Source organism: Myotis daubentonii, chromosome 11, assembly GCF_963259705.1.
Source record: "Myotis daubentonii chromosome 11, mMyoDau2.1, whole genome shotgun sequence".
NCBI lineage: Eukaryota > Metazoa > Chordata > Mammalia > Chiroptera > Vespertilionidae > Myotis > Myotis daubentonii.
The window spans coordinates 70,653,335-70,675,556 of record NC_081850.1 but is presented as its reverse complement, the minus strand read 5'-3'; the positions used below and the strand labels follow the sequence as shown (position 1 = coordinate 70,675,556).

At 50.9% G+C, this 22,222-nt stretch overlaps 1 protein-coding gene across 1 annotated transcript in view; it reads left to right on the top strand.

Annotated features, from left to right (window-relative positions):
• PAPPA (pappalysin 1) overlaps nt 1–22,222 on the top strand; it is a 221,475-nt gene that overhangs the window by 186,339 nt on the left and 12,914 nt on the right. Inside the window, exons 18-21 of the mRNA XM_059657843.1 lie at nt 47–194; nt 6,265–6,374; nt 16,217–16,288; nt 19,111–19,209. Of these exons, the coding sequence (XP_059513826.1) occupies nt 47–194; nt 6,265–6,374; nt 16,217–16,288; nt 19,111–19,209 (429 nt within the window). The remainder of the gene's footprint in view (nt 1–46; nt 195–6,264; nt 6,375–16,216; nt 16,289–19,110; nt 19,210–22,222) is intronic.

Below are 22,222 nucleotides of genomic sequence, written 5' to 3'. Positions count from 1 at the left end.
GGTTGAGGGTGGTGTCTTGGTCTGACTGTGTTTCCGTGGTGCTCAGGGCCGGGGAAGCAACGTCATCCACTGCCGGAAAGACGGGACCTGGAGCGGCTCCTTCCACCTCTGCCAGGAGATGCAAGGCCAGTGCTCGGCCCCAAACCAGCTCAACAGCAACCTCAAACTTCAGTGTCCTGAAGGCTACGCCATAGGTAGTACGGGCGCATGCGGGCAGCGTGGGAGGGGCAAGGGCTCCGGAGAGCCCGGGCTGGTGCCTCACCGGGTAGCTGGGTGCCTCTGCCCTGTGGGGCCCTGTGGGGCCCTGTGGGAGGCCCTGGGGAAAGGGAGCCGGATGCAACCAGGCTCCTTCCTGGATGCGGTGGGGGCGGGGGCGGGGGGGGGGGGTCAGGGGGAGAAGTGTGTATAGCAGGCTCACCTACACAGGGCTCTGAAAGAGCTTGTTGGGCACGAAATGATATTGCAGACAGAGCAACCATGTGGCAGGGGGAGGGAGATGAGAAGGCAATAGTGGTTCAGTGTGGCTGCCTTTATTATTAATCTTAACATTTGCATAAGTAATCACTCATGAGCGTCTACATGGGCCAGCACTTAGAGGCGTTATGTCCTGTCCTCTCAGTAACCTTCAACAACTGAGCAAATGGAGACTTAAAGGGAGAACAGAACCCGCTCCAAAGCCCGAGTTCTTTCCATGGCGTCTCGGTTGCCTCCGAAATGAGGATAAACAAATAGCAGCTTCAAAATACCATTTGCGAGGTGATAGGCCAGTTTGCAAAGCGCTCTCAGCGAGGGAGGCAACCTGGGCTTTGATGCCAGGCATTGGCCTGGTGGGAACCAGGAGTCTGGACAGACACATTAATCACCGTCCCGGGGCTTTCTGGGGAACAGGGTGTGCATGGAGCCGGTGCTCAGCAGAGGACAGTGATGCTGACCTTTTGGGCGGATTCCCTAATTGACCATGATGAAAAACCCAGGGAATTGAATGTCCTTTCTCATGGCCAGTGTGATTTATGGGACAGTCACCCGGCATGTCTGGAGCAGAAGGTTATCTGTGCACACACTCCCTCCCCAGCCAGCCTGTTCTGCACCCAGCAAGATGAGTGACCACTTCCTGAGAGCAGGGGTGGGCAGGGCCTGAGCACCCTGCTGGAGATGGACGCAGCCTCAGAGCCCAGAAGTCTGCACCTAAACCTAGAGGAGAAACCAGCGCTCCTTCTTATATTCAGCCCTGCTCCTGCACGGTTGCCCTCTGTGACAATTCAGAAGGCACTTTAAGATCCTACAGAGCCATGGTCCAAAGGGCCTTGACACGAGGCTTGCAGAGAGGTGGGATCTCATAGGGCTTGCCAATGTGGACATTCTAGAATGTGGGGCAACAGGTGAGCAACAGCGAGTCTGTTGGCTGCTCCTTCCCGTCACTGCTGATGGATGTGCACAGCTCTGGACACTACGTCTGTGATGGCGTCCCTACCCCCAACTTAGGATATGCAGTGAACATTCAGTCACACTCACGACTGGCAGTAAGCAAAACACTGATTGAGTTACTTTATTTTTTAAAAAAAAAAAACACCTATAAAAACAGACTTTATGTCTACACCCACTGGCGTATTCAAATATATTCATACACGCATAAATAAACACAAGCACACATGTTTGGGAATGAAACGTAGACCCAGACACACACACACATCCTTCAGTAAACTTATGCCCAGCACGTACACATCAGCCAAATACCACACGAACACAGCACCCACACAAACACATCCACACAGGCACACGGAGCTCAAGCTCACACGTGACACATCAGAACACACACATTACAGGCACAACCACCTCTTAGGCCCCAAACGTATCAAACACACAGAAAGATGCACAAAAGGCCAACAGAGCTCACACCACCATGCACACCGACACATCTCCTGCCCACCTTGTGCGTAGGCTGCATTCCCACATCACAGCCGCACGCACATAGCCGCAGGGCCTGGCTCTGCTGCCCTCGGCACGGTCTAGCGGTGGGAGGAGGTGGCAGCGGCATCCCTTCACCCATGAGCTTCCTCATGATCAGAGCCGAAAGGGAAGGAAGTCTGCCTGTCCTTGGAAACTGAATCTCCTTCCCTCCCCTGCAGCCCATGCTCCCACTGCCACGCAGATGCCCTTGATGAATGGGTCGGTCACCCAGGGAGGTGGGGGCACACAGGGAAGCCTGGCCAGGAGAAGCAACGGGGGACACTGAGTGAGAAGGAAGAGGGAGGGCAGGGTCCCTGCTGGACACCCAGCTCCTCTCCCTCCTCACCTCCAGGGCTCCAGCTCCCTCTCCCTCCTCACCTCCTGGGCTCCAGCTCCCTCTCCCTCCTCACCTCCGGGGCTCCAGCTCCCTCTCCCTCCTCACCTCCTGGACTCCAGCTCCCTCTCCCTCCTCACCTCCGGGGCTCCAGCTCCCTCTCCCTCCTCACCTCCTGGGGACCAGCTCCCTCTCCCTCCTCACCTCCTGGGGACCAGCTCCCTCTCCCTCCTCACCTCCTGGACTCCAGCTCCCTCTCCCTCCTCACCTCCGGGGCTCCAGCTCCCTCTCCCTCCTCACCTCCTGGGGACCAGCTCCCTCTCCCTCCTCACCTCCTGGGGACCAGCTCCCTCTCCCTCCTCACCTCCTGGGGACCAGCTCCCTCTCCCTCCTCACCTCCTGGGCTCCAGCTCCCTCTCCCTCCTCACCTCCTGGGCTCCAGCTCCCTCTCCCTCCTCACCTCCTGGACTCCAGCTCCCTCTCCCTCCTCACCTCCTGGGGACCAGCTCCCTCTCTCTCCTCACCTCCTGGGCTCCAGCTCCCTCTCCCTCCTCACCTCCTGGGCTCCAGCTCCCTCTCCCTCCTCGCCTCCTGGGCTCCAGCTCCCTCTCCCTCCTCACCTCCTGGGCTCCAGCTCCTCTCCCTCCTCACCTCCTGGGCTCCAGCTCCCTCTCCCTCCTCACCTCTGAAGGCCCCTCAGACATCATCCATCCCAGGGGGAGCCCCTCCCTGGGGAGAGCCCACCTCTCTAAGGAGAGGGACTTCATCAAAAGCCTTGTAAAGGGTGAGGTCTGTGTGGGACTTGGGGGCTGGAGGGCACATCTGGGGCTGCCCAGGGCCACGCCACCCCCCCCTCCCCCAGCAGGATAGGGAGGCTCTGGCAGTGAGGAGCTCTCATGGCTACTGCCACCAAAGCTGCCACCTCCCTGCTCCTTGGGGAAGGAGAGGCAGGCAGGGGCCTGGTGAGATCACTGCTCTGTGATGATGCCAATTAGGGCTCATATATCACAACACAGCAGCCTGGTCTCCAAGCCCAGAGCTGCCCAGGCGTGGGGGAGGGGAGCGCAGAGGAGAGAGCACAGAGAAGAGGAAGTAAGACAGGCAGCAGCACAGGGCGGCCACTGCCTCCTGTGTTGACCAGAATTTTTCCTTTCTTCCCTCTTGGGATAAGACAGCTTTGGTCTGTGTCTCAGAGGCTGCCCCTTCTTTTTTTGAGAAGCATTTTATCCTGGAAGTCTGGCGTTGTCCTTGCTCTGTAGAAACTCCAGGATGGATCACATGACAACCACCCAGCTCTGAGCTTCCCCCACTACCCAGCCAGTGTCCCCTTTATTCTCATCATTCGTCTTTCTTCGCATTCCCCCCATTGCTTTCTTCTCCTCTGGCCCTTCACCCGCCTCTGTCCCCTTCGACTGCCTCCCTTCCTCTTCCTCTGTGAGGCTCCATTATTTCCATCGCTGGGCTTGGAAGTCAGAGAGACAGCGGTTCTCATTCATGGTCCTGGACTGCCAGCTCTGTAACCTGAGCTCTGGGCACCTGTGAAAGGGGCGTGAGGGCACCTCTCTTAGAGGCTGGATGTGCAGAAGGAGCAACCTCTGAAAGGCACCCGCAAGGCAGGTCACTCCCCCTTCTGGGCTCAGCATCCTGGTGTGTAAAGTGAGGAGGTTCTAACCTGTCCTGCACCTGCCACCCACCCTCGCCTCTTCTTCACCCCCCATGCCTCTTCCACTGAAGGGAGGAGAAGCTGCAACAGGAGTTCACGGGATAAACTAGGCATGCACGAGAAGTGTGTGTGTATGCACACACGTCCATATGTATGTGTGTATGCATGTGTACAGGGTGGGACAAGTAGGGTTTCGTTTTTTAATAATTATTGATTTCAGAGAGGAAGGGAGAGGGAGAGAGATAGAAACATCAATGAAGAGAGAAAATCATTGATTGGCTGCCTCTTGCATGCTTCCTACTGGGGATCAAGCCCACAACCCAGGCATGTGCCCTGACCAGGAATCGAACTGTAACCATCTGGTTTATAGGTTGACACTCAATCACTGAACCATGATGGACTTGAAACACAGAGTTTGTTCTTGTATTATTATCTATTAACTAGAGGCCTGGTGCACAGAATTCATGCATGGGTAGGGTCCCTAGGCCTGGCTGGCAATCAGGGCCATTCGGAGCTGGCAGCCAGGGCCTTCCTTCATTCCACGCCACCCCCTGGTGGTCAGCACATGTCATATTGAGTGATCGAACTCCCAGTCTCCCGGTCAAACTCCTGAGGGGACACTTTGCATATTAGCCTTTTATATATATAGATTATTTTATTATATTCTATATGAACAACTTTAAACCTACTTTTGCCCCACCCTGTATGTATACACATACACACACATTTGGAAGGGAGGCTTTAGAACGGCTAATAGAATTATATATATATAATATATATATATGTATGTATTTTTATACACTTTTATATATTTATATATTTTAAAGAATTGTCTGTCTCTTGTGAACACATGGTGTTCTGGTGTTCAGGGTGGTCTTGGCACCCAGGTGGGGAAAGGCCTCCTTAGGGCCCTGGTTGGATCCTCACCCTTACTCTTTGCCCACATGAGTAAGCACCTTTTTGGAGGCCTGGGACATGTCCTGGGATAGGATTGATTTTCAAGAGACGTCAGAATGTGTGAGGTCAGACCAGAGCATGAATGAGCCAAATTAGAGCCAGCTTGCCATCCCACAGCTAGACAGCTAATCATCTTCAAGGAGAAATCCCTGGACCGAAGGCTTCAGTCCCCGTTGGTCATCCATGCCTTCATTTTTTTTCAGTTCTTTGTATTCCTTTTCATGTATTCGGTCATTTATTCATTCATGCACCCACTCACGTACTCTCTTCCTTCTTCATAAGATACCTAAGCCCCTATTCCTCATTCACTCCTTGTGTCATGCATTCATTCACTTACTCATTTCTTCTCCATCTATGCGCTCATTGCCTCAACGTCTCTTTCATTCATGTCATAAGTCCTTATCGAGTGCCCGCCATCTGCCATGCACAGTGTGCTGACCTTGTGGAGCTTACAATCCCACAGGGTAGAGAGATACTGACAGATGTTAAAAGTCCCCAAGCCAACGGGAAGGGGTAGTGACAAATGCGGGTGCTGTGAGGGGGGTTTGGTCAGTCAGGAAAGCACAGAGGTCTCCTCTAAGCAGGCTGGGGGTCTGAAGGGTCCTGGTAAGGCACCATTTGAAGAAGAGTAGAAGGCATGAATGCAAGTCCTGTGCCAAGAAATAGCCTGGTGCTTATTAGCAATCCCTGTGTGTCAGGCAGCAGGTTAGGCTTAGGGATGAACCTACCTTGTCCCTGCCCTCTCGGGGCATCTCTGTAACTGTGGAAGGGAGACACAAGGGGTAGGGCCAACACTGGAGTGAGACTCCTCACTGCTGAACACTGCTCCCTCCACTGCACACACATGGGGCAGGCTTCTTGGAGGACATGACCTTGGCCTTGAAGCCAGTAGGACTTGACTGTGAGAAGGCAGATGGTGGGATGATTCAGAGGGAGAGAATGAGAGCAGGACAGAGGCAAAGACGTGTGGGGCTCAGAGGGAAAGCCAGGCGCAGGCCAGTTGGGCTAAACAAAGTGTGAAGGTAGTTAGTGGGAGATGAGACCATGAAGGCCGGGGAAGGGGGTTGGACCTTGCCCTGGATATGGGGAACCTTGAAAAGGTCTTCAAGCAAAGGAGGAACAAGACCAAACTGGGCTCGGGGCCAATGCAAATGGCAGTGGGTGCCAGCTGAACTGGAGACGAGAGAACAGTCAGGGAGACCAGGGGCAGCCCTGCTGGGGAGTTCCCTCCCTCCCACTGCCCTCAGAGTGGGCAGCCCAGTCCACTGGGGGCCAGAGAGCGGCAGGGCCCACTCTGGGAAGAGCAGCCCTGGGCGTTAGGAGACTGGGGCTAAGTGGCCAGCTCAAACTCTGCTTCCCACAGGGTCCGAGTGTGCCACCTCCTGCCTGGACCACAACAGTGAGCCCATTATCCTGCCCACGAACGTGACTGTCCGTGACATCCCTTACTGGCTGAACCCCACGCGGGTGCAGGTAAGTGACAAGGACTTCCTACCTGGGCCTAAGGGGAGGAAAATGCCCTTGTCGAACATTTGTGTTGCCTGGGTGCTGCACTCATCGCTTTACCTGTGTTACACTGTCACATGGCCACACCTCTCTGTCACAATCACTCTCCAGTCCTTAAATATTTAATACTCTGTTGGGTCCTGTGCTTAGGACCTATGCTTTCCTGTCCCACTGAATCCGATGACAGCCTAGGGGACTGATGTTTCTAGTTACAGAAGAGGAAACCTGGACACAAACGCATGAGTAGAGAGCACAGTCGGGTCACACATGCACTCATGAGAGAGGTGCTGTCCGGCTTCTCAGTGTGAGCTCTTGGAAGCCTTCTACATGCCACAGCCATGGCATCTTCCCCGTGCTTTCCTCATTTGGTGGAAAGCAATTAATATGCGATATGGGGAACCAGTAACACCTACAGTTTGTGAAGCACTTACTATGTTCATGTGCCCAGTCCTGGCACACAGACTGCATTTAAACCTTGGAATGGTTTTGTGGTGCAGGGTGGGCAGCACTCTCTGCCTTCTCGGCCATGGACTCTGAGATCTCCGGAGTGACAGCTCGAACCCAAGCCTGAGCCACATGCCCTGCTCTACTCAAGGCGCCAGGCTGGCTTGCCCAGCCAGACCTTGGAAGCCCCACCTCCTGACAGCCAATGGCATTGCCCATTTCATTTGGGGGCTGGCCACCCCTACTTCCTTTATGTGATCAGTCAGGGGCCCTCAGAGCTGATGTGGGGGCTGCTCTTGTCCTCCAGGGCAGCACGCATTCCAGGCCACAGGAACTGGCTCTGGGCACTGCCCTTCCCCTGAAGAAAGTGGGAGGCAGAGGCTCTGGGGTGCAGGGCTGAGGTTCAGCTCTGTCTCTGGCCCAGCCTCCTGCCTGGGTGCTGGGAGGCCTCTGGTCTGCCCACCTGCAGATCGTGCCCCAGATAGCTGGGAAGAACCCGATACCAGGTGTCCTGTTTCTCAAATGAGAGGATGGCAGGATTGTGAGGGCTTACTCAGCACTCTGGGCCTATGGACCTGGCGCTGGACCTGGCCAGCCCACCTCTGCTGCCCCATGCCCCCCAGCATTCTCCTCCCCTCCCTTCCCCTCCTCTTCCTCTTCTGCTGCTCTCTGTGCCATCTCCAACTTTATCTCCCTTTCCTGCCTGTTTTCCCTGTCTTCCCTCTCCTGACAGGACTGTCACCTCACTCTGCCTCCCCTGCCCTCTTTCCCTCCATGTCCACCCCCTCTGTCTCCCTGGTTTCTCTCTTCCTGCCTCTCCCACGCACCCACCAGGCAGCCCTGTTTCCCTCAGCTCACACTCCTCCAGCCCTTTTCTCCACTGGCCATGCCTTTCGCCATCCCTCACCCAGGGTCACACAGGAGCAGAGCCCGGACCATGATCTCAGCTCCTTCCCTCCGTGCCTCCCTCTCGCTCCTACCCTGACTCCCACACACCCACAGGCAGGGACACACTCCCACACTGCAGACCCAGGAGACCACTCACACCTGGGACTGCGGGGCTCCTTTGCCTGGCCCAGACCATGGTGCCTTGGCCCAGCTTCCACTCAGGCCTTTGCTCCGCACCCTCCCCACCCCAGGTGAATTCCCACCCCTCCCTCTGAGAGCCCAGGGCACTAAAAAGTTCAGTTATAATTCACTGTGAAATAAATCCAGGGATTTGAAAGCCTGCAAGCCCCCTCCCCATTTGCCCACCCGCTGCCTGCCTGCCCCAGCCCCCACCCGTTCCCTGGTCTGCCGGCCTTTATTGATGCCGGCCTACCAAGAGAGCCATAACGAGGTTCAGACCTCCACCGGTCTCTGGAGGCCTCATTATCCAGGAGGAAAAAAATGTGGTAGAAAAAGGGAGGAGGGTGAAGGGCAGAGATTGATGATTTCCAGGAATACAGCAGAAAGCTGGCCTTCACTGCACACTTGCCCCTTGTGTGGCGAGAGCTGCAGAAATAGAGCTGCTGGTGCGGGAGGCACCAGGGCGGAGCAGGCCCTGGACAGCTCTGCCTTCTGCAGGTCTGCCTCCCAGGACCAGCGTGAGGTAGATGGTCGGGGCAAGGGTCTACCCCCACTCCTGTCACCTTCGTCCCAGGGTAAGAAAGTGAGAGGCGAGAACTGACAGTTCATGGACGCCTACTGTGCATCGGGCATTGGGTCACTTATTTTCACCTCAAACTCCAACTCACACACACATGCACACACACTCCCCTATGAGGTAGGTCGTAGTCTCTGTTTTTCCAGTGGAGGAAATGGAGTCCCAGAGATGGAAGCCTCATGCCTAAGAGGAAGTGAACGGGGACCCATGTCAGTTTGATGCTGCAGCTTATTCAAGCTACCCATGCAGCCTATCTTGAATGTACAGCAATAATAAAGGCAAAATGTTTACTGACTGCTTACCAGGGATATGCTGGTAAACAGTTAGCAACTGCCCCCCCCCCCCCCCGAAAGGAACTCTGATTTGTAGCATTTGCCACTTACTGTGGTGTAAATATTCCCACCGTGGCAAATACCAAGTTTTCCAAGTTACTGTCACTGCACACAAAGTTAGGAAGAGAGAAACCTCACTGTTGCCTCTTGTGAGCCAAGGCAGGCCAGTTGCAGCCTGCCACTTGTGCTCAGTACATGATGGGCTCAGTTCTAAGCACCCACTGGCATATAAGGAGAGAATGAGGACTACTTAGATGAGTACAGTATCACCACTGACATCCTGTGCTGCCACAACAGTGACCTTTGTGAAGGCAGGCCCGTGGTTATCTTATTCACCATCATACACCCCGCAGTGCCTAGCTCACAGTAGGTGCTCACTAAATATTCATGGTCGCTGAGTGAGGTGACCAAGGCCTAGTTCAAGCCCAGGAACCTTCTTGCTTTATGTCCTTGGACAAATTGTATCACTTTTTAGGCCACGGTCTCCCCATCTGTGAATTGAGAGAGGCTGAGATCAAAGAGCCACAAACTCAAACATATGCAGGATCCAGGCAGGTGGGCTGAATGGGTGAAGCAGGCCAAACACCATTTTTTTATGTTGAATACCTATGTACTAGTATATGTTTCGTAATATCAGTAGTATTTACTATAAATATTTCAGACTTAGAGGAAATATAGCAAACCCTCACGTACGTACCACCCAACTTATCAAAGGGGACTTTCAGATACAGTTGAGGTTCTTTACTCCTAATTGAGCTATAACTTACATGGTCATCTTAAGCATATGGCATGGTAAGTGTTTATATTTGTGTCCACTCATGAAACCAGTACCCAAGTCGGGGTGGGGACATTTCCAGCTCCCCAGAGTTCTCCCCTCTCCATGCCAGGCAGTGCCCCTACCACCAAGGTAATCCCTGCTGGTTTTATTTTTTTTTAATTGGTATATAATTGGCATAAGATTATGTTAGTTTCAGGTGTACTAAAATATTTTAGTTTGACTTTCTTTAAGAACAAAACACTCTATCCCTTTATGTGAGTTCCTCCCAGACTCCCCCCTCCTCTCCCTACCCCGCACACACAGGTACATACACATGCACTTTGAAAGTAATAGGGAAACTAAGAAATCTTCTTCCAACCTAATAAATGAGACAATACAATACAAAACTCGAGGACAGATAGAAATGTCGCTCAGGCTGAATGCTGGAGAGACTACCGGGAATGGTGGGGACTGTGGTGAACTGAGGATACCAGGCTGCTTCCAAAGGGGACGGCTCTAGCCAAGTGTGACAAGGTGGAAATATGGGCTTGGGGTGGCCAGATTTTCCATTTTTTCTCGAGTCTTTAAAATATGAAATCTCTCAGGGTTTTTTACATATTGGCAAATAATTTTGACTTCTGTTAAGGACTTCATGTGCCAAACCAAACGTTTCTGTGGGTTGTGTAGCCTGGAAGCTGTTGGCTCGCAACCTTTGAATGAGAGAGACTCTTCTGGCCCCGGGTACCTAGAATTCAGGGTTCAGGCTCTGCCGCCAGCTCCTCAGGAGCACCTCCTGTCTGCCCAGCACTTCCTCTCGCCCAGAGGAGCTGGAGAGTTTCCCAAGAGAAAATGCTGCTCACAACCTCAGCTGCTTATAATCCCTCTAAGTCAGTGGTTCTCAACCTTGGCTGCACATTAGAATCACCTGGGAATCTTTTTAAAATCCTGATTTCTGGGCCTCATCCTCCGGAAATTCTGTTTCTTTGTTACTAATGTTGTGGCCCCACCCCATAACAAAGAAACAGAATTTCCAGAGGATGAGACCCAGAAATCAGGATTTTAAAAAGATTCCCAGGTGATTCTAATGTGCAGCCAAGGTTGAGAAGCACTGCTGTAGGTAGATGGAGCCTTGGATTTTATAATGGCTTCTGAGAAAGGGTTGAAGGAGGAAAGAGAGGGAAAGAGGAAGATAGGGCCAGAGGGAGGGAATTGACAGAAAAAAGAAATCAGCATTTATTGAATATCTATGCTATGTAGGCACTGCTTATTAGGCAATTTCATATGTGCCAACTCATTTTGTCTCCATCACACGCCAGTGAGATACATATTATCACCATTTAATAGATGAAGACGCTGAAGTTCTGAGAAATTGCCATTGCCCCATTCATGTAATTAATGTATCTGAATCAGAATTTGAACCCAAGGCTAATTCTCCTGTATCCTTCCTGCAAGGCAACCACCTTGTTATGCGTACGTTTATGATTTATGTTATACATGCAACCCTTGCAACAAACGATAGAGAATTCATTCCTTGAAGAGAAGACAGCACCGTGGGAAATCCTGCCAGGTGTCCAAAGGTCAGATGTGGGACGGTTCAGAGTGCGTATCAATGTACAGAAGGGCTGTCCTGAGCCGTGGAGGGGAAGCCCACAGATGGAGAGATGTGTCCAGACTCCAGAGATTCCGCACTCACTCATAGACATAATGATACAGTCACTCATCTGCTCATTTGTTCATTCACTCGTTCAAAGCCACTGATTGCGTACCTCCATTGAAATGTCAGGTATTCTTCAGATTTAAGGGATATGGGGTAGAAAATGCCTAGGCTTTCAAAAACCTTACCCACTTGATAACAAAAGGAAAATATACAGTTTTTCATTTTTTTTCTAAAGTTAAATGATACAGTTCACTCACAGAAGGTCTCATAAACCAAGGAAAAGTCCAGGAGAAAAGACAGCATATCTTAGAAAATATCAGGAGGGTGTGGGATCTGAGCTCAGAATGAGGAGGCTCAGTGTATTTTCTTATATGTCTGGTTCCGCCTGGGGCCTGTCTTTTAGACACTCTGCCCGCTCCCGTGTTTGTTTCAAAGCCTCTCCACCTTTTTGAACCTTGGTCTTACTCAAAAGAGTAAGCCACTTTATGTTTGCAGCTTAGAGGGTTAGGGGAATCTGAAGGAGAGTGTGGTATTCAAAGTATAGACCTGGAATCAGATAGATATGGGTTTAATTCCTGACTGCCATCATCTATGTGTATGATTTGGGGCAACTTGCTTAACTTCTCTGTGCTTCAGTTTCCTCTTGTGTAAACCAGATTCAAAATTAGTACCTATCTTATAGTTATGATAAGAATTAAATAGATGAAAGTTCTAGGTCTTGGACCACAATATTTATGTAATAGAGGACTTTGTGTTGATAAGGATCTGGATAATGATGGTGGGGTTGGCAATGATGAAGATGATAGCAGTGGTGGTGGTAGTGTGACAGCAGTAGTTCTGGTGTTATTGGTGACAGTGGTGGTGCTGGTGCTGGTGAAGGTGATGGTGATAATGCTAGTGGTGGTATTGATGGTGTTGGTGAGGGTGGAGATGATGATATTATGGTTGGTGGTGTTGATGGTGGAGGTGGTAGTGAGGGTGGTGATGATGATAGGGTTGGTGGTGGTGAGGATGGAGGTGATGATAGTGGGGTTGATGATTAGGGTAGTGGTAGTGAGGGTGGAGGTGATGATAGGGTTGGTGGTGATGGTAGTGGTGGTGATGGTAGAGGTGATGATGTTGGGGTTGGTGTTGTTAATGGTGGGGGTGGAAGTGAGGGTGGAGGTGAGGGTAGAGGTGATGATGGTAGGGTTGATGGTGGTGATGATGGTGGTGGTGGTGGTGGAGATGATGATAGTACTGGTGTTGTTGACAGTGATGATGGCGGTGGTGGCATTGATGCTGGTGGTCATTGCAGCTAGGAAGACAGTATATTCTTCCTATGCACCAAGGCAGGAAATGAAAACTACCTTACAAAACCTGCTGAAAGGACTCTGATGGGACTAGTGGTCTCACTGGCATCAAGGGGAGCAAAGCTGATATTTGAGGGGCCCCACTGGGATCTCACAACTTGTGATGTAAACAGCCCAGACTTTCCTTCATCTCCTGCTGCTTGTCCCCTTTCCCAGCTCTCCTCGCATACAGAGGGGCCCTGTAGTGAGACAGGTGGGGCCTGCAGCTCTGAGGAATAGTGGAAACTCCGAACACCTTGGAAAGATAAATAGGCTCATGCAGATGGTATAAAAGTCCTTTTTCTGAACTCACGTCAGGTAAACCTCAACTGACAGAAACATGTACAACCACACCAAGACACTCCTACGGACGGATTAAATTAGCTCCCAAATAAGCAAGGGAGGGATGGGCATCAAATCCCTCGTGGATCCTAACCCTGATGTTTCTGCTACTTCAACCATTACCGAGTGCCCCTCGAACATCCTGTATTTTGGCTGGGAACAGACTCTCCAGCCCAGAAATGAAAGTCTGGTTAAAGTTTCTCAGAGAATGAAAACAGGTGATTCTCTCTACTTCTAGCCACATGGCTGGGAATCGGGGGGCACGAAAGTAGCTGAGCTGGAAGGGAGGAACATGGGGGGCACTCACATTCCTTCATTTGGTCAACACGTATGTGTTTGCTGTGCTCCATGCCTTGTCCTGGGGAGAGACAGAGAGGTCTCAAACCCAGGCTCTGCCCTTAAGAACCTTAAGTAATCAGTCCTAGGTTAACCATTTCCATATTATTTATCTCAGTGTGTCATCACAACAAGCCTCTGGCACTTTCAGTGCCCATTTAACAGATGGGAGAACCATGTCTCCAAGAGGAAATTTACAGAGCAATTTTAAGTCAGAATTGCAACCACGCCTGTCATACCTCAGCACCCAAGGTCCTTCCCATATATTGCTTTGCGCATATCTATTGGGAGAAGGCAGACTTGTCAATAGAGGCAGTAGGGAGCCAGATAGAGTTCACATTTCAAGACTGCTGGCAGATTTTCAAAGTAGGCCGTTTGTCCAAGATCTTTAATTCATTCTACACTTAACTGGTTCTCTAAACTAGACACTGTGGTAGGCATAGTAAATGTCCTGATGCTCTAGGTCAGTGGTCGGCAAACTCATTAGTCAACAGAGCCAAATATCAACAGTACAATGATTGAAATTTCTTTTGAGAGCCAAATTTTTTAAACTTAAACTATATTGGTAGGTACATTGTTATTAATTTAATTTGGGTATTCCTAAGGCTTAGGAAGAGCCATACTCAAGGGGCCAAAGAGCCGCATGTGGCTCGCGAGCCACAGTTTGCCTACCACGGCTCTAGGTCTAGGACAGTGGTCGGCAAACTGCGGCTCAGCAAACTGCGGCTCGCAAGCCACATGCGGCTCTTTGGCCCCTTGAGTGTGGCTCTTCCACAAAATACTGGCTCTTCCACAAAATACTGACTTCTGCGCATGGGCCACAAAGTTTCAATCGCACTGTACATGCGCGCCCGCACGTGGTATTTTGTGGAAGAGCCGCACTCAAGGGGCCAAAGAGCCACATGTGGCTTATAAGCCGCGGTTTGCCGACCACAGGTCTAGGAGAAGGGGGAAGACGAGAAAATACAGTCCATCGACAAAGTCATCTCTATCCTGAGATGGATTCGTTCATTCATTTATAACATAAATACTTCCTAGGCTTCCTCCATGTGCCAGGCACCATCCTAGGCCTGGGAGATCCAAGGTGAACCAGAGATGCAGTGTGGTAGAGGAGAAAGGCGCCCATCCCAGTCTCAGCCAGATCTCGGAGTCATGTGACCTCAGATCCATGCTCACCAAGAAACCTAACTACTATTTGGGTTCCAGATAGGTCTGCCCTCAGGGAGAGAATGAGCCAGTCACATGGCTTTTCCACATTCTGACCATGTGACTTTTTCTTTTTTAAAATATATTTTTATTGATTTCAGAGGGAGAAGGAGAGAGAAATATCAATAAGAATCATTGATCAGTTGCCTGCTGCACACCCCCTACTGGGGATTAAGTCCACAACCTCAGCATGTGCCCTGACCTGGAATTCAACCATGAATAGGTCAACCCTCAACCACTGATCCCCACTGACTGGGCTATTTCTTAATTAAAATTTATCAACTGGCTCTCAGCCAGGAGAGCAAGCCCCAATCATATAGACTTCCATGGCTGGCTCCTGAAACAGTTACTTCTCACTACAAATCTAAGCATTTGCCTCCAGGTCACTTTTATCTCATTTACTTTTTAAAAGAAATCATTGTTAATCTGGAATGGAAAACAGTCATTTATTGTAGACTAGAGAAGGGAGCTTCTAGGATGGTTACATTAGCCCCATTCCTGATGCTATTTTATTTCCCTAGTTTTATCTTTCTTTTTTCACCTACTTTAAAAATTATCCTCATGTTGGATATTATGCTATGAGCTGCCTTAAATTATTTCCAAAGCAATTGCTAGGTTTCAAATCCTGGTTTCTCCACGTCGCCGCTATGGAGCCTAGGGAATTATTGTCCTTATGACCTGAGATTAATGCCCACCTCACTGCCTGGCAAGAAAGAAATAAGATCATACATAAAGCAGTTAGTACTTTGCATGCACTCCATGCATTTTAGTTGTCATTATCATAACAGCAATTGTTATTAAAGGAGGCTATAAATAAATACACATATGCATACCTGTCAGCTCTGCCTGAGGGTGGGGGAGGGGAGAGCAGCACAGAGGCAGAGAGTCTGTAGCAGAAAGTTCAGAGATAACGAAAGATTCTCCAGGTGAAAAGATGAGGACAAGCTGTTTGGGGAAGGAGAGCAGCAGGAACAAAGTCGCAGGGATAAAGAAGGGAAGTGTGGGCCACCTCAGGGAAGTGTGAGCAGGCCCAATACGGCAGGGCAACCAGTGGAAGCCCGAAGGGTTCTCTGTCTCCACGGGTTCCGAATCCAAGGTTAGTTCGTTCATCCTCCGGCTCTCACACAGCATTGTGGACCAGAATCACCAGGAGGCTGGTTTTTAAAATGGACAGTCCGAAGCCCTGAACCTCAGAGGTTTGGATTTATTAGATGCAAGGCGGCCCCAAAGTATGTGCTTTTGAAGAGTTCCCACAGTGGCCCTGGTCAGTGGTCCTCAGTGTCCGCATTCTCCCTGCTCCACACCATTCCCCACATACACACACATATAGTTATATGCACACACACGGACATGCACGCACCACTCTCTCTCCCTCCCTCCCTCCTTACCTTCTTCCTCCTCTTTCTCTACTCTTCCTCCTTCCTCCCATCTTACCCCCAACTCTGTCCATGGGTCAAAGATGAGCCACAAATTTTCTGAAAGGCCTTTCCAATCTTGTCTCCATCCCTCAGTTCTGCTTCTTGTCAGCCCTATTCCTGCCAGAGAAATACAGGCTCAGGACACCTACAGCAAACACAAGAGTTACTTTAATCTTATGGCTCCTGCTATTGCGAGTACCTGGGCAGTTTCTCCATGTAATTCCTAAGGGGAGGTCAGAACTTGGAAGATCCAGAAAGAGGTGGGGTGGTGGAATGTGGTGCCAGCAAAGACATGCTCCCTCCCAGAACCAAACCCATCTGACCTGTCACTGTCTCTACAGAGAGTCGTCTGCACAGCTGGCCTCAAGTGGTACCCTCACCCTGCTGTGATCCACTGTGTCAAAGGCTGTGAGGTGAGTCCCTGGAAATGACCCTACTGTTACTAATGTTATCGTTGTGTTAATCATGGCTACCATTTACTGTACCTGCTAAATGTTGTAAATATCCCTTTAACTGGCCTCCTGGCCAGAAATCAGCAATCCTATTCTACAGCTGGTGGAATTGAGGCACAGAGATACCGACAAACATACTCAAAAATATGTTTACTGGGTAACAACCAGGATTCCGATCCAGGTTGTTCTGCCTCCTAACCCTGCATTCAGCATAATAGTGCGTTTCTGAGTGAGGGTGGCAAGGAGGCCGTATTGATTTGGCATCTGTAATATGCGGGGTTTTACCAGCATGTTCATATTTAACCTTCACAGAACCATGTGAGGCAGGTGTTTTCCATTCCTACTTTATGGTGAGCATCTTATAGGTCACGTCCTTCTGCCATATGCATGTCACTCACTTGCTCTTCAACCCCTTAGACCCAGCCACTGAGCTGAAATATGGTTAATGGATAACAGAACCAGGATGCTCTCTGACCCTTCAATTCGGAGTCACAGCCATGCCCTGGGACTTGGCACCATGGAGCTCTGTCTCTGTGTATCAGCGACAAGCTTGGGGAGGGCAGAGTACTGGGGATGTCATCTGTGTTCTCAAGAGGGGCTTTTCGTAAAACTAGAAGGCGCGTCTGTGTGCCCCATGCCCTTTGGTTCTGCTCAGCTGGTGGTGAAGAGGCCCCGAATCCCTTCCAGGTGGATGTCCAAATCTCCGTGGTCCCCCAGAGCCCACTCAGGAAAAGGTAGTTGGAAAGGACTGGACTGTGCTCTAGGAAAAGTTGTATTCGATGAAATTCTTAGAATGTCAGAACCAGAAATGCTCTTCTAGGTGACCTAAACCTGACCTTTTAATCTATAGATGGGGAACGGAGACCGAGATGGTGGGTGGTTGGGCTAAATTGTGATAGAATGCCCCAACTGGAAGGGTGCTTAGTGTGTCTCATCCTGTTCTTTTGTTGTATAAACTGGACATTATGGCCGGAGAGGGGATGGACTGGCCCAAGGTGGCACAGCATAACAGACACAGAGCCAGACATGAGCCCAGGGCTCCTGGCTTCCATTCGGGTGCTCTTTCTTTCCCAGTAGGTCACCTCCTACTCTTGAACCATCCCCTGCCCTGTGTCACAAGACAGTCCCTGGGTCACACATTTTTGTCTATGTATTGGCTAGGGACCTCCTGTGGCATCTTCTCCTGTGGCACCGGAGCCTTTAAGAACCCCATTCTCCTAAGAGTCAGCACGGGACAGCAGCACCAAGGCCACGGCCATGTGGTTGTTGCTTCTTCCCATCTCCCTGGATCAGTCCAGCATTTCGGGCAAAGGGAGCTTGGGTTACCTGGGCAGGCGTCCTGCTGAGTCGGCGGTCTGGGCCACCAGTGTGACAGCAGAATTCGATCCCTCCTTTGACTCAGCACTGGGACCTGCAAGACCCTCACCTGTCAGGCTCTGAGCCCTGCCAGTGATGCTTATCACCCTTGCCCTTGCAGGTGCCCCTCATCTCCTTTCTTCTTGAGCTTAGCGCCAATTGTTGGCCTCTTGTCTGAGGCAGAAAAGGATACTTAGAAGAGATACAAAGGCTGGGTCTAGGGAGGGGGCATCCACCTGGAGGGTGTAGAGGTAGCCAAGATCCAGAAAGGGTTTGAGACACTGTGCCCCCAGCCCTCTACCCCAACCTGTGTCCAAAGTTGTCATTCGCTCGCTCAGTCATCACAGCCTCACTGAGTGCCTATTATGTGCCCAACACGACTCTTGGTTCTGAGAATAAAATGATCTCAGCCAAGTCAGAACAGTCACTGTGCTCCCTGGTTCACCTGTGGAGTCTTTTTGCCCTCCATCTATCCATGCATCCCTTCAGCCATGTGTGTGCCTCCATCATCCATCATTTTACTAAATGAACACTCAAGGAACACATACAAAGTTTTGCTCAAATTTCCAGGCATTTTGCTGGGAAATAGGGGCAAGACCAATGGATGACACACACTCCTGTCCATAAGGAACTCACAGAATAGTAAAGGAAGCAGACAGGAAACCGCAGGAGGGCAGAACATCTTGGGGGTGTTAGGGAAGGCATTTTAGAGGGATCATGTTGGAGCTGGATCTTGAAGAATGAATTGCTTCCATTGTTGGAAGTAGCAGCATGAGAAATACTAGACAGGAGAAAGCTCTAAGTAGCAGATCTTTGCACCTGCCCCTTTATCTGGAAATTCTCCCTTCTCCATCCCTATCTGATTAACTTCCACCCATCTCCCAATCTCAGCCAAAACGTCCTTTCCTCAGAGACACCTTCACGAAGCTCTCTGATTAGGCCAACTCCTTTGACTCTACCCAAAAGGTCTCACGGACCTTTCTCCCATAGCCCCTCTCCGTGTTAAGATTGGCCAGTTAGAGAGTGGTTCTTTGGGCAGTTCACACTCAGTTTCCTAATATATTTGCATATATTTTATTATAAATTGTTTTTAAATTACCTCCTACCAGTAAAAGTAGGGCAAGGGGACTCAACTTGGCTTATCATTTCTTCAAGTAAAATGAGCCCCCTTCTTTAGGAAGATGTAAGACATACAGGAGTGTGTCTCCCAGGGCAACCATACTTTAATTGGGAAAAACTTGGCTACATAAGACTCTTTATACACGTAGAAGTGTTGACTTGTCCAAGGGGGTGTTGGGATCTGAAGCCAGGAAGCGGTTTGGGAGATGAGAGACGGCTAAATGATTACAGACCTGTGCCTGCCACCCCCACCTTTGCTTTAGGATGCTAACAAGGCACCTTTCCTTCCTGCCTCTCTCCTCCTATAGCCCTTCATGGGAGACAATTACTGTGATGCCATCAACAACAGAGCCTTCTGCAACTACGACGGTGGGGACTGCTGCACGTCCACGGTGAAGACCAAAAAGGTAGGCAGTACCCTCCTCCCCAGCAGCCCAGCTTACTGGGCCAGGATGACCCCTACCTGTTGGACAACCCATTGTTCTGGTTGTGCCAGCGCTTGCCTACAAGCTGTATTGTATTGTACTGTATCATATCGTCTTGTGCTTTTTATCCTTTTAGCCAGTAGTGGAGCTAATATCATGTGCTTGGACCCTGAGCGAGGTTTGGAGGCTCATGGATGATTTTTGCAGATGTGGTCCCTTACCCTGAAAGCTTTGACAAGTGAAAGTGTAATACATACTTTTAAAGGGAAGAACAGGGTGCTGTGGAGGCTCAGGCTAGAGGTGGAGAAGGCTCTGCAGGAGGCTCACATTCGATGCTGCATTTTGAGGGTTGAGGGGAAGGAGTGGGGGTGGTGACCAGGGAAATGGCGTCAGAGACAGAGATTGCCATGAAAAGTCCTGCAGAGAACATGCCCTTCTGGGGTGATGGCTGAGGTCGAGGGGAAGAGAGAAGGCCGGACATTCCCAACAAGGTCTGTCATGGCCGTCGAGCATCATAACCTCTCTTGCTGTTCACACCTGTTCAATGAGTCTTGGTTGTGATTCTCTTCCTTAGTGCACCAGGAGTGACTCAAGTGTTTATAGTGAAACTGAAACATTGGGCTGAAGTACGTATCACTCACAGAGGGCGGCCATGCCCACCTTCCTCCTGGCCAGCGCTTGGACCAGAGTTTGGTGGTCGACCTGGGCCACTGAGTTGAGAATTATTCTTGTGATCATTGAGACAATGGGAAACGATCTCTATTTTATACTCATCTACAACTGATCTGAAAAATCACCTGATCTCAGATGTCATTTGATCTACTCACTCTTTCTTCCTTTCCCACCCATGTTATACATTAATTTTGGCTTTTGGTGTGTTAAAAAGGCTCCCTTCTCCCACTTTAAACTGTCCTTCCTGTTAGCCAAGGCTCCGGAATGCAGGCGGCCAGGCTTCCTTCCTGCAGGGAGATGCAATTTCATTGTGCACCTGGGAACCAGCATGGCCGGGCCCTGCGCACGCCTCCCTTGCGAAGCTCACGGCCTGTGAAGGTCAGGAGACATGAGGCAGTGAGGAACACGACAGGCATTTAATCACCTGGTGGGAGAGGCAGTGAAGGAGAGGTACGGGATCTCACGGAGAACAGTGTACCCGTCAGCATCTCCCTGAGGAGGTGATGTTTGTGTTGAGACCTGGACTGGGAGTGTCCGGGTGAGGGTGCACAGGTTGGGGCAGGCTGTGAGAACTGTGTGTGGCGTGTGGATTGGAGCCTGGAGGCCTCTCTTACTGTGCACACGGCTCAACCTTAGTGATCAGCTGTTAGGAAGAGATTGAGCCTTTCTTCAGATGCGAGATTCCTGGAGGTGTTTCTTCTGGAGAAGAAAGGGGTCCCGAATTAAAGTCATTCTTCCTCTCTCAGTTTGACTTCTACATAAACTCCAACTTCTTGAAAACTTTCTACTTTCTCTTGTAAACACCCATCTACTCCCTGCAATAAACTGGCTTCTAGAGATGAGAGGTGGAGAAAATATATAAGAAGATAAAATACCCCTAAGTGAGCTGCCGAATATGCCAGACACGGTCAGACACTTGTCCTCCGTCACCTTCTTTAACCCTCATTTCAGCCCGGCAGGGTGCTAGTCGCCCCGTCGCACAGGTGAGCCAGTTTTGGCTCCGAGTACCTGCGGGACTCGCTTGAGTTCACTTGGCCATGAGCGCCGAGGCTCCCATTCCAACCCAGTTCTGTCTGACTCACAAGCCCAGCTTTCTCCCGCATGGGCTGAGTCTCCAAAGAGGAAAGCAGGTGGATAGGGCCGTGTCCTCAGAGCACCCGGGCATGACCTTCTCCGTTCCAGTTGCAGACAGTTCACTGTCAACCCAGACTGCCAAGGAACCTGGGGTGTGGGACCCCTCCCCTTGGCAAGGTGGAAGCCGCTTTTCCCAGCAGCAAAGACCGGGTGGGGAGTAGCGGAGGCTCCCAGCCTTGCCAATCATCCCTGACGCCCCAGACAGGAGTTTCCCCGAGTGGAAAAACTTCCTGCTTTCTGTCTCCAGTTTCCACAGCAGGAAGCCTCCGAGAGCGGGAGAGGGGCCAGATTCCTTCCTCTCCTCCCCTCCCTACCCTTACCTGCTGGTCCCACCTGAACTCTTGGCCCCGGACACATATCAGGGGACATTCCCTGACTATGAGCACCCAGACTGGCACTCAGAAACTCGTGGAGTGGGCAGACTTGCTTCCTGCACCTTTCCAAGTACAGCAATGCCATTAATTGAGTACACGTATGTCCTGGCCATGGGTTGGAATCTCTGTGCATAATACCATCCTTAGACCCCAGGACCACTCACCCATGTAGACAGCTGAGGCTCAGAGAGGCGGGATCATCTGTACGAGGTGACAGAACTTATTAGGATTTCGCCTTTCCCGACTACAAACAAATAATGTAGCTGCTATTTGTCGAAAGCTTTCTATTTGCCAAGCATGGCGCTAACTGCTTTCACATGTGTCCATTCATTTTGTCGGCACAGTAGCCCGTTGTAGGTGTTGCCTTTGTGTCCTCATTTTACAGATAATGCAGCTCAGGCTTAGGAGGTTAGGCCATGCAGCCAGGAAGTGGTAGAGCTGAGATGCGACCCCAGTGACTCCTCACCACACAGCCCTGCCTCTGCACCCGGTCTGGACCTCTCGCTGTTCTGGGCTTGCACTTGCCCTTCCCCTGGTGGGTGGGCTTCTCGCTTCTCAGTCCTCCTGGACTGAGTCCAGGGTACGAACTTCGAGCTCAGGGTTCAGTGCTCAGCACCTTCTCCCAGACTTCCTTCTCGCCAACTCTCCACCTAACCCTCTCCCCGGTCCCCAGGGCTGGGGCCTCCCAGTCACTTGGCCCAGAAGGATGTCTGTCTGCTCCCTCCATCCTTCCTCCCTTGTTTGTCTCTGCAGACACCAGCTGTTTCCCACATCTGCCTTGTGTGACCTGGGCCCGGCTGACAGACAAGAGCAAG